Source organism: Geotrypetes seraphini, chromosome 2 (assembly GCF_902459505.1).
Source record: "Geotrypetes seraphini chromosome 2, aGeoSer1.1, whole genome shotgun sequence".
NCBI lineage: Eukaryota > Metazoa > Chordata > Amphibia > Gymnophiona > Dermophiidae > Geotrypetes > Geotrypetes seraphini.
The window spans coordinates 345,696,515-345,709,250 of NC_047085.1; the positions used below are offsets into that span (position 1 = coordinate 345,696,515).

A 12,736-nucleotide genomic window follows, 5' to 3' on the forward strand; every position below is an offset into this window, starting at 1 on the left:
CTCCTTTTGAGCCTCTGGCTACTACCTCGCTCAAACTTCTCACATGGAAGGTGCTTTTCCTCATTGCCATCACCTCTGCCAGGAGGGTTAGTGAGCTACATGCACTGGTCGCCGATCCACCGTTCACTGTTTTTCACCATGACAAGGTGGTTCTGCGTACCCATCCTAAATTCCTTCCTAAGGTGGTTTCAGCCTTTCACCTCAACCAGTCCATCGTGCTGCCTGTTTTCTTCCCTAAACCCCATTCTCATCCTGGGGAACAGGCTCTTCACACGCTGGATTGTAAGCGTGCCCTGGCGTACTACCTTGACCGTACCAGGGCTCACCGCTCCTCTCCTCAACTTTTTCTGACCTTCGATCCTAATCGTCTGGGTCACCCTGTATCTAAACGAACGCTGTCCAATTGGCTTGCTGCCTGTATTGCGTTCTGTTATGCTCGGGCCGGCCTGTCACTGGAAGGACCTGTCACGGCCCACAGGGTCAGAGCTATGGCTGCTTCTGTGGCTTTCCTCCGTTCCACTCCTATTGAGGAAATCTGCAAGGCGGCCACTTGGTCTTCAGTTCACACATTCACTATTCACTACTGTCTGGATGCCTTCTCCAGACGGGATGGACACTTTGGTCAATCTGTGTTACAAAATTTATTTTCCTAATGGCCAACCATCCCTCCTCCCTCTCTGTTAGCTTAGAGGTCACCCATACGTTAAGAATATGCTGCCTGCTTGTCCTGGGATAAAGCACAGTTACTTACCGTAACAGGTGTTATCCAGGGACAGCAGGCAGATATTCTTACGACCCACCCACCTCCCCGGGTTGGCTTCTTAGCTGGCTTATCCTAACTGGAGACCACGCACTCCTCCGTCGGGCGGGAAGGCACTCGCGCATGCGCGGTGCGGCCAACTAGAACTTTCTAGTTAAAAAGGTCCGTACCGGGGCTCCGTCGGTGACGTCACCCATACGTTAAGAATATCTGCCTGCTGTCCCTGGATAACACCTGTTACGGTAAGTAACTGTGCTTTCAGGCCATCAGGGAATGTGGTGTTTAATTCAAAAATCCATCTTAGTTCTTGTAGATTCAAAGTGCGTTCAAAATTACTGCCTTCCCATCCTACTGTAACTGTATCTATGATTCTTCATTTTATATCCTACAGTGTATGATTCATTAAAATCCAGTGTCAAACCAGTGGAGCAGTCTCATTCTGTGTGTTCACTCTCGATTTATGTTCATTCAATCTGGTCTTTATAGATCGCATAGTTCAACCTAAATACATTTTGTGGCAGGGACATTGGATCATATATGTTACATATGTTGTATTATAGTCTGTCATGGTTCGAGCTCGATAGGTCTTCCCCGTATTTGGATGTGTCCAACTGTCCCCGACTATTGCAGAGGAGCACCATTGGCAGCAACCACAATTTGTATGGTAACCTACAGAGGTACCCCAAGTTCTTTTATGATTATTGGAATGAACCAATTCTCCTATATTCTTGGTATGGCAATAGAAGAAAATTGGTTTTCCCCCAGTTGTATCTTTCACCAGTCATGCTACATGCCAGTGTCTCAAAATAAATAATGCTGGGTGAGAACAAGGTATATTTCTGAACAAACATAGGAGAATCATCTGATAACTTTTCATGTTTGCATTGCAATAATAATTCTCTCTGAGCATATTTAGCTCTCAAATATGCTTGTTGGATAATTTGTTTAGGATATCCTCACTGTGAAATTCTCCGTTTCATATCCCTTGCTTGGATCTGGGATTCTTCTCAGCCTTAAAAATTGGCTGATCAGCAAGCTCTTCTTCAATCGATATGGATGGAAGCTATGAAATCTCAAAATACTGTTTCTATCTGTTGGTTTATGAAACAATGTAGTTATTAAATTCCTCTGTTGCTCCACAATCTTCAGATCCAAAAAGGAAATCTGTTTGGTTGATGGTTGCTGTAAACTGAATATAAGAGTCAACATGATTGAATCATTCCAAAAATGCATGGAACTGTTCCAAAGTTGATGTCCAAATGCAAAAAATGTCATCCAAAAATCTCTTCCACACTATAATGTCCTGAAAACCACTCAGAGACATACAAATATTTTTCTTCTAATCTGCCATAGTTCAGTCTCTAATGAGAGAGCAAGAGAGTCTCCCATAGCAATTCCATGTGTGTTGGAAAAAAACTCCATTAAACCAAAAATAACGTAAGTTAAAACTAAAGATGCAAGCTTCATCAGGAATGTTGTGGTAATTCTAGTGCAGATATCTTGTTTTTCAAAGATATCTTGAATTAAAATTAATGCTTTATCAGCTGGGATCATAGTATAAAGAGCTGTGACATCTAACATTACTAGTAACCATTGAGGTTCCACTTCCTGCAAAGCATAGCTTCTTAACATATGTGTGGTATCTTTAACATGTGATTTCCCTTGACTAAAACCATGTTGGTTTTCTCTCATTAATCCATGCTACATATATGTTCTGTCATTTTGTTCTTAATAATAATAATATTTTAAAGAGTTTTTTGTATAAATATGATATGCCATAACGAAATAACTCAGAATAGCAGAAAGCTGAGGAGCCTCCAATGATGATACCATATTTCACCTTATGGGGATTTTACCTTGATGACAGTGAAGATTTTTCTTACCATGAACAAATAGTAAATGCTGGCAGAAAAACATAAAATGAAACATGTATACGTGTTATGTAAACTTGTGTTCTCTGCTCTCTGATTTTTGTTTGTGTTTTGTTTTAGACTGCATATCTGGACCCTGCCCCTTTGGTGCTGTGGGACTTCAGCCCTTAGGTTTACCCAGGCTGAACAGAACATTCTCCTGGCATGTGATAGCCGCCCGGAGCGTCGGGCTGGAGCTCAGCTTTAACCCTTGGCTGAGGCAGATAGATCCAAATGACACATGCCCAGATTCAGCCACATTTAATGTTAGCACTTGTCAGGGTCTGAAACCTAGCAACATCGGCATCTTCTGCAGGAATGGCTCGGTGTCTCATGTGAAGGTCCAAGGCGGGGTGCTGGTGTCACTGCACCTCCCCTGGAATGAAAGTCCCCTGCAATCTGGGTTCAGCATAGCAAACAGGTCTTCTATAAAACGTAAGTTGGCAAATTGATCTTTCCAGGGGGAGGGGATTCAGGTTGCTAAAACATTGTCAATTTATAGTCGTAAATGTCTTCTACCGATGAGACAATTGGAAATGGTTGCGTGCTTCTTGTTTGTTTACAATTAACAACTACAGGTGTTAGGTACCCAATGCCACTGGAATGATTTTATTTTTTTCCACAGTTTTTTCCTTGATGTGGCATGCATGAACAACACATACACACATCTTTTATCTATTTATTTAGTTACTTATTTATGCAAATGATTTACATTTTGCTTATTAAAGAAATCTAAATCTACAGAGGAAAACATTACAAAACATCAATAAAAATTCAAATAAACTAACAAACTAAAAGTTTAGTTTTGCTGTTAACACCATAATCAAATGGCTACAGGGGCCTGAGGGACATTTTCCTTAAGGCTTCCCTTTAGTTTCACTTCTTTAGCAAGCTAAGGCCACCAAATAGCAGCAGCCCTTTTCCCACCTCTAAGCTTCAGCCATTTTTTTCTTGTTTTCTAACATTGTGACTTTACAACCATTTGACTACAGACTCATAAGGCAGGCCGTCTTGGGCCGAAACACGATCATATCGAGTCCTGTGATATAATAAAATGCATTGAACACCAAGAGTCTCCTTCGCTGTTTGTTTCCGCTTTCCAAGTTTTGGAAAGTTGGCTTCTCCTGTTTCCCTGTAATTACATTCCACTGTATAAGGAGGCATATGCTTTAGAGCCTAACTATAAGGGGATGTACATGTTGTTGGAGCATGGGAGGGGCACCGGCGTGTCTCCAATTTATGCACATGTCCTAGAGAATACTATAAATTACACATATTTGATTAATTGTGCCTGTATGACTGCTGTGACCTGGCATTAATGGTCATACCTAACTGTAGGTGCACCGATTTGAGGTTGACCATAGTGTGCTTTAATGGCATCTTGATGCACAGATTCCATTATGAAATTGATGCTTAGCACGCGGCATTGGTATGCTTAACTGAAGGTGCTAAGTTTTAAAATTGTCCCTTCTGTGTTTCCTAATTTAGCTTTCTGGCTTCCCTCCTTACTCTTGGTAAAAGCTCTGCAGCCATCTCACAGCTCTCAACTCATCTTTCCGATCAATTACAGAGTAGTATCAAGTAGGCAGCTTAGAGCACAGCGGGGTCAGTATGAGTGCCAATATATCCTACTCTTTTACCCTGTATATAATCTCTGCTGTTTCAAGTTGTGACCTTTCCTGGGTTATGTAACATCACATGGCACCCAATTCTTATAGCTGAAATGAACTGAAAACACATTTCTATTAAGAGAGTAAAATGACCTTAGAAACCATTTTGAAAGACTGTACAATTTCTCTTTCTAAAACTGATTAATTTTTTTTCCTTGGTCTAAAATCAAATAAAAAAAGCCTCTTGTATTTTTTTATATGGTGTTGCTAGGGCAATAATTCTGCTTCATAAAATATCTACATAATTTTATTGCGCTTAAATTTTCTTCATGCACCTAACTTTAACGTTTTAATTCCATTGTGCATTAGATAAACACACTGACCAGCCATTTTGAAGAGTTAGTGATGAAAGAAAACTGGTTTTAGAAAGCCAAATTGCAGTCTTTCAAAATGGTTTCTGAGGTCATTTTCCTCTCTCCATAGGAATATGATTTTTAGTTCATTTCAACTATAAGAACCAGGTTGCCTTGTGATGTGGAGGGATATTTTTGCTATGAGGTCTAAATCTAAGTTTAGACGTTTTGCAAAACACGCACAAAATTCCAGTAGCAAACGTGCCCATTTTCAAAACTGCAAAATGTCTTATCGTGTTTTTTCAAAAATGGATGTGTTTGGACTTTGTGCGTCTTATCTTTTTGAATCATTTTTGAAAACACATGCCCAAAAGAAACACGCACAGAACAAGTCATTAGGACATAGGAGGGACCAGCATTCTTTGTAGAATGGCCACACAGACATCATAGCAGAACATTGGACATCCTAGGACGCACTGCAGTGAACCTCACATAAAAAGGCCAGGTACACATCTCGCCATAACTCTCTTATTGTATGGTGAGCCCTCCAAAACCCACCTGAAACCCAATGTGCCCAAATGTAAACCACAATAGCATTTATGCCTGCAGGTGACAACTATATGTGGGTACAGTGGAATTAGGATGGGGTTTGGAAGGCTCACAAATTCCACCATAAGTGTAGTGGTTTCAGTGGAGTATGGGCCTGAATCCCCATCTCTATGGTTGACTACATCATCTACCAGGGACTCCAGAAACCTGCTTGCTGCTCTAATAGGACTGGCCATAATATCTGAAGCTGTCAAACAGGCAGGTATGCACTGTTTCATTCATTTCTTTGCGGGTGGAAGGGGGGGGGGTCAGTGACCACTGAGAGAGATAATGTGTGTGTGTGGGGGGGAGGGGGTCATGCTTACATCCCTTTAGTTTGGGCACCTTTTTGGCACTTATTCATTGTTAAAACATGTCTAGCCCCAGATGTCAAAATTGTGCATTGGGTGTATTCTTAAACTAGTCTTTAAGCCCATTACATTAACGGGTGCTAGAATAGATGTGTGTGTCTGTCTTTCTCTTTCTCTCTCCTTGGCCGCTTTCTGTCTATCTTTCTTTCTGTCTCTCTCTTTCCACGGCTGTCCACCACTACCCCTTGCCTGCTCCCCCTGTTCAGCAGTAGGCCTTCTCCCTTCCTTTTACCTCCCCCCCTGTCTAACAGCACCTCTTCCCTGCTCCTCCCTGTCCAGCATCTGGCTTCCTGATCATTCGTGTCTGCCCTCCTCTTCAAAACAGCCTGCTGAGGATCGCGGCCGGCTATAGCGAACTTTGCAGGCCGCTCTCCACGTTGGTAGCACATTCCCTCTGATGCGATCATGTGCGTTAGAGGGAACGTGCTACCGAGGTGCAGAGCAGCCTGCGAGGTTCGCTACAGCTGGCCGCGATCCTCAGCAGGCTGATTTGAAGAGGAGGGCAGACAGAAGAGCAGCAGCGGGCCTTACAGTGCTCCCTGGTTGCTGTGGAGAGGTCTGCCGCTTTGGTGGACTAGATGGAGGACTGCCGCTTCGATGCCTGGAGAGCAGGGAAGCCCACGCTTTACAATTTCTCTGATGACCACTGGCACAGCTAAGTGCGCATGCGCACTCCTTCTGGCCATGGAGTTATGGATCACGCAGATAGGAGTGCGCATGCGCGCTTAGCATTTTATTATTAGTGATGTTTGATTGTGGAAGAAAATCATCCAGGTCATATAGCTGTGCATGTTTAAAACAGGTTTTCAGTACAAACACACAAACCCATAGATTTGTTGCCAGAAAATGTGGTTATAGTTATAGCTGATTTGAGTTTAAAATATATTGGGCAGGTTTCTTAAATAACTTGACCAGTAGTCTTCTCAGATGGCTTTACTGTATACTTGGAAAGAATTTACCTGTTGTGATCTGGGTATTTCAGCTCGGTGTGACAGTCGGGGGGGGGGGGGGGGGGTGGAAGGGTGTCTTCTCAAGAAACACCAGCAATACCACACCCAAATGACAGGAAAAATACACTCTTCAGCTGGACCGAGGATCTTGTTTTCAAGCTCTTCAGGTTAGTTGTTTGTAGTGGCATAGCCACAGGTGGGCCAGAGTGAGCAGGGACAAATGCACTCGGGGCTGAATTACAGTTTACTAAACACTCAACAGTAGCACAATGATGGGCACAATCTTTGCTCAGCTCAGCTGTAGTGCCTATCAGAAATACTGAGGATGACCTGTTCTGACCTGCAGTCTGCTGCGTGTCCCTGAGAATGACGACAGTGGGGCAACTTCACTTACTATTTTTGTTTATTGAAAGCTTCTGTGCTGCTATTAATGACTAGGGAGTCAATTCAGAGCGGTTTACATGAGCTTCTGTAAAGGTGTTACCATCCAGTTTACAGCACATGTGCAAAAAAAACCACGCAGGTATGAGTGTTGGCAGAAGTCCGAGATCTCGGGGTTGTTGTGCATGTACTGGTTGCTGGCGTTGTTGGTCTCAGAAAGACGCAGCAGACTGCAAAGTTGAAGAGCTGGCAGGCTTGGGATCCCTGCCAGCTACCAGTAAGATTGCACCAGCATAGTGAAGTAAAAGGCTGTTTACTTTACCTCACTGGGGTTCTGTCGTGAAGGGGAACCCCCCCCCCCAAAAAAAAAAAAATAAACCCCACAAGATTACATTGTATATTCCAAAGCAAATAACTTTTTATTCTAGTAATAAGTATTATAGCAGCATTTGTCAAATCAGAAATAAATCAGTTTGGACATATATAATGGAGAGTAAAAACCTCATACAAACAGTGCAGTATGTAAGTATGGTGCAGTTTCTCTAAAGAAAACTCTGCCAAAGCATGGTGGTTTTATACAGAAAGTATCTGTGTCTTAGACCATTCCCCTGGCTGTGAATATGTATCGCCCTATTGGAGCAGACCAACTGCCTATCTAACCTTCCCCTAATCTACACCTCCATTCTTCCCTTGGGGGCCCTGGACAGGCATTGCTTCTGGAACTTTCTTCTTGAAGTTTCCATTCTTCACACGGGTACATCAGTATCAGTGCATTAGCCTGGCATCACTTTATCAGTTCTTAGGTTCCCAGATAGAGGGTCTTGCTGACTTGCATTTGCTTTCAGCACTGGTTGGTGTCCTTGAGAAACTTCACAGCAAGAAATCTACACACACATTAGCATCTCAGCATCTGAACTGAAACCAGTTTGTACAAGCCTGTGATTTCAGCAACTCCAGCAAAATGCAGGAATAGGTCTCACAACCTATAAAAGTCTCCCATAGGTTCCTGTCATCTATCTCAATAGCTAGGAGTAGAATTGGAATAAAAAGCACAATATATCACGTAATTTTCATTCCACCTCAAGAAATTTTTGTTAATGGAAAACAACAATTATAGCTCTTATTGTATTTGGATCAATAATTTTTTTTATTCTTATCCAGTTTTCTTTATGACAAAAATAATATTTTTAGTTCTAGTTCTCAAGAACTAGTGACCAAAAATTTCCATTCTGATTATTATTCTTGTTAACAAAAATATCCCTGCAGCTGTTTCACTGTCGGAATATATAAGTCATCGTGAGTCACTGAGTGCAACATCCATTGTGGTTCATATGGCAGACTGCAATCCATCAAATGCTTCGGTGCCTTATTGTGAATACAAAGATGCACCATGACCAATAATTTATTAAGGATTCAATGTTCTAATTTTGACCAATACAATGATATATAGCATTCTGTCACTTGATCACTCTTTCTTAATCAAGACAAAGTTTGAATGATCACGTTCTGGGCTACCTGCAGAGCACTCAGTGCTGATGCAGTTATACCCAGAAGCACCAAAATGCAGTAGTCTAGGCATGATAATGCCACACTCTGCAAGACAGTCCTAAACATAGAGGCTGACAAATATGGGCGCAAATTGCTCAACAGACGCAATTTTAAAAAATACCTTTTTTTACCACGGCACATACATGCCCCCTGAACGTCAGACAAGAATCTAGTAAAACCCCTAAATATTTTACCTCCATGGATATAGCAACTGATTTTGTGACAGCACACAGGTGACCTGATTTCTGTTGTTCAACCCTTCAGGGGATGAGGACACTATCCTTTGGGTGGAGAAAGTCCCTAGCATTGCAGAACAGCAGATTCTGTAGGTGATAGTCAGCTTGCAAGATAGAAATGCATGCATGCTCAGTAATCCAAAGAGATTGTTGATCTCAGCCCCCTTTTCACTGACAATATTTCTGCGGTGAGCAGGTTATAAATAAGAAGCATGAGATCTAATTAGAGTATATCCCCTGACAGATGGAAATAGTTCTTTAGTTTGGAGGACTCTGTTTTTATAAATGGCAATGAAAGAGGAGGGGATAAGTTCTGGCTGGGCTGGAAACTCAGAAAGTGAGCTAGGTCAGAAGCACAAAGAGAAGGTGATTTTGGTTGATGGGACTGATTCATTTAAAAATTTTTATTTTTTTTTCCAGGATTGTGCATAATTAAATCAACTTTTAAAACAGAGTCTTCAGCAGTCCTGTCATCAGTAAACTATCCCCTGGGGTTTCCAGAAGATGAACTCATGACCTGGCAGTTTGTTATACCCCCTAACCACAGAGCTAGCATCAAGTTCATCAACAAAACCTCACCGAACTGTGAGAAGAAGGAGGAACGGGTGGAATATTACTTACCTGAATCCCACAATAACCCAGAGGTCTTCAAACTAGACGATCTTCAGCCCGCCAACATTGCTGGAAATTTTAACATGTCCTTGCAGAGCTGCGACCTGGATAATCAGGATCCTGGGATCCTTCATTTACGCTTTAAGATCACAGTTCAGCTGGTTCCAAAGGATGAAAGTAAGTACCTCTCTCCCTTGTTTGCATTTGTTTTTGTATAGTTATGTGCTTTGGCAGTGTTTTTCTGCTGTCTGAAGGTCCCCACGTGCAAGTTTGGTGCTTTTGTTTGCCAGTATCACTCTTCATAATGCTCTCGCACAATAAGAGGTTGTCGGTCATTTACTATGATGCACCTCTGGCGCCTAACTTTACTAGGGCACAGCATTTTTTTTTTTTTAATTCTTTATTAATTTTCTTATCACATTCAAAAGTGCATTAAATTATACACAACAAATTATTATAGACAGCACTTATATTCAATCAATATCAATACAAAACATATTTCACTTTCAAAACCACAGCTCTAATAAACGATTGTATATCTAAAAATATTTGTAAAGTGCTCAAACCCGTAACCTTTTTAGTCTGTGGTAGTTATATTTCTTTATAGTTGGTTTACATTGAATGATATTGGGACCGTAAAGAGCGATGATGGTCCCATACTAACCATAGTCAGGTTACAGGTCTGAGCACTTTACAAATATTTTTAGATATACAATCGTTTATTAGAGCTGTGATCTTGAGAGTGAATCTTATGGTGTCATCACAGATTAATAATAGTATTTCTTATAAATTTAAACTAATATAACAATTCATTTTGAGATTTATAACATAAACATAGGAGTGTGTGGCTTGGAGATGCAGCTGAATGGACGTGTAACTGTGAAGCTCCCAGCCCCAGGCATCTCCTGATTACTTTTACAGCGATTTAAATTGTTCCTTTGGAAGCTGGTAAATTTAATTCTGCTCAACAATGACTTCTGTCAAGCAAACAAAACCTGAAACGGCTTTAAACCCTGGAGGGAAGGCTAAAAGGCTAAAGGCAGATCCGCCCACACCTGCAGATACCCTAGACATGATAGAGCTGATAGAGGAACTAAGAAGTATTAATGTGGTGCTTACAGAAAACACTGATCAGCTGGCTGCAGTGAAGGAAGAAGTGGCAAATCTAGCACAAAAGATGGAAGTGGTAAGCAACAGAATGGGACAAATAGAAACTCAGGTTGAGAAAATTGAAATGGAGCAGGTACAATGTAAAAAAGATCATAGGGCTAGTCAAGATTTAGGAAAAAGGATGGTGGAAATTGAAAACAGATCAAGAAGAAATAATTTGAGAATATTGGGTTTAGCAGAGGGAGTTGAAGGGAAGAATGTGATAGCCTTTTTTGGAAGAGAATATACCAAAGATTCTCCCCCTTAAGCTAAAAGTGCCATTGGAGATTGAAAAGGCACACAGAATACCAGGTAGAAACGCTAATGGTCAGTCAGGTCCTAGACCACTAATTTTTCGTGTACTGCTTTCAAAATTAAAAATGGCAACGGAAAATAGAAACCTAACTTATAAGGACTCAAAGTCCTTTTTGTCCCAGACTTTGCAAGGGAAACTGCAAACAAACGCAGACAATTTTTAACAATGAGACCAAAATTACAGGAGATTGGTGCAAGGTATGACCTTTACTATCCTGGGTTAATGCGGATTACGTATAAAGATAAAAGTTTTCAATTTGAGGATCCTGAAAAGTTAAAGGAATTTTTGGAGCAGCAAGAAACACCAATGAACTGAGTCAGTTTCCTGTCAAATACGGGGTGACATCGGAGGAAGAGTCTAAGATATCTGAAGGGAATCAGGACTCTATATGTTTTTATACATGTGTTTTTGAAAACATAGATTTATTGGATATTTTTGTATTGGTTTATTTGATTCATTCCCCTTTCTTTGGAAGGGAGAAGGGATAAAATATCTAGGCATTTGGATAAAAAATACGCTGGAAGAGACAAAGAAAGTAAATGAAAATCCTTATTGCAGAAGTTCACAGAAATGTGTGAGCATTGGAATACATTACATCTGTCTTGGTGGGGGGGAGAGTACATACTGTTAAGATGATGATCTTGCCTGTGGTTTGTTACCAAATGGGTATGTTGCCAGTTTTTTTTTCCAGGGTCCTTTTATAAAAAATGAAATAGTATTCTAACAAAATTTATTTGGCTTGGGAAAAATGCGAGAATTGTTCTAGTATCTGTGCAAAAAACAATTGTGCAGGGTGGGGTAAATTTTCTCAATTTTTATACGTATCATCAAGCCTATATAATGCATCAGGGTATGTATTGGATCCTCCCTGAGCTCATAAAGCATCTTCCAGACTGGCTATATCTAGAATGGAAAATTATGCCCCCTCTGCGACTATCTCATGTATTAAGTTTCAGGCTACTTAGATATGCTAAGGACAACACAATTTTATTGGATACATGGAAAACAATTAAATTTATTGAAAAACTAACAGATGTTCCTTTAATGAAATCTACTTTGCAGTCCTTATAGTTAAACTCCAAGATTCAAGTAGGCGGTGCTGGGCTTGCCTGGAAAAATTGGATGCAGGCAGGTATTCAGACATTGGATGATGTTATATCTAATGAGAAATTGCTTGATTTTTCATGGCTGCAACAATCATTTGGCATTCTAAAGTCCCAACAGTATCGGTGGTTGCAGTTGAAGCAGGCTATTCAGAGTGGGTTCCCTGAATGAAAAAACTTAAAAACTTATCTAGACAGACAGATCTAGTAGGGCATCAGGCCGCCCAGTGGTACAAATTGATTTCTGAATTTTTGAATAAGAAGCCAAAAAATAGTATTAGAGATAGATATTTGGAGCATCGAGATTAAACAGTATATTTCTGTGTCTCGTTGGCCATGAATTTGGATTTGGAGGTTGAAATGTACAGCGTCGGCATCTATGAGACAAACATGGTTATTTTTATTACATAGGGTTTTTTGGACCCCAATTAGATTACAAAAAATAGATAATTCTAAATCTAATAGATGCTGGCATTGTTATATTAATATAGGGACTTTGGATCATCTGTTATATTTTTGTCCACTGATACTTAATTTCTGGAAGTCAATTTGGGGACAAATAAATCTCATTCTTGGGTCATATATCCCCTTATCCTATGAGGCTGTAATTTGTGGTATGTTACTTCATGTTATGCCTAAGTATAAAAGTCGCCTTTTCCTGATCATGACAGGAATAGGTGTTCAACTGATCACACATAATTGGAAGAACCATGACAGTATTAATTATACTTTTTGGTGGGTAAATGTGTGTACCACATATAAGTATGAAAGAATGATGGCGGAACGTTTGGGGACTAGTAAGTCCTTTAATGATGTATGGAGTCCATTGACTACTTTTGTTGCATTACA

The 12,736-nt window shown here is 40.6% G+C and overlaps 1 protein-coding gene across 6 annotated transcripts in view; it reads left to right on the top strand.

The window, feature by feature from the left end:
• Positions 1-12,736, top strand: part of CDCP1 (CUB domain containing protein 1) — a 132,553-nt gene that overhangs the window by 80,775 nt on the left and 39,042 nt on the right. For all 6 annotated transcript variants that reach the window (XM_033930324.1, XM_033930323.1, XM_033930327.1 and 3 more), the window contains exons 3-4: positions 2,752-3,105; positions 9,128-9,496. In XM_033930324.1, the coding sequence (XP_033786215.1) occupies positions 2,752-3,105; positions 9,128-9,496 (723 nt within the window). The remainder of the gene's footprint in view (positions 1-2,751; positions 3,106-9,127; positions 9,497-12,736) is intronic.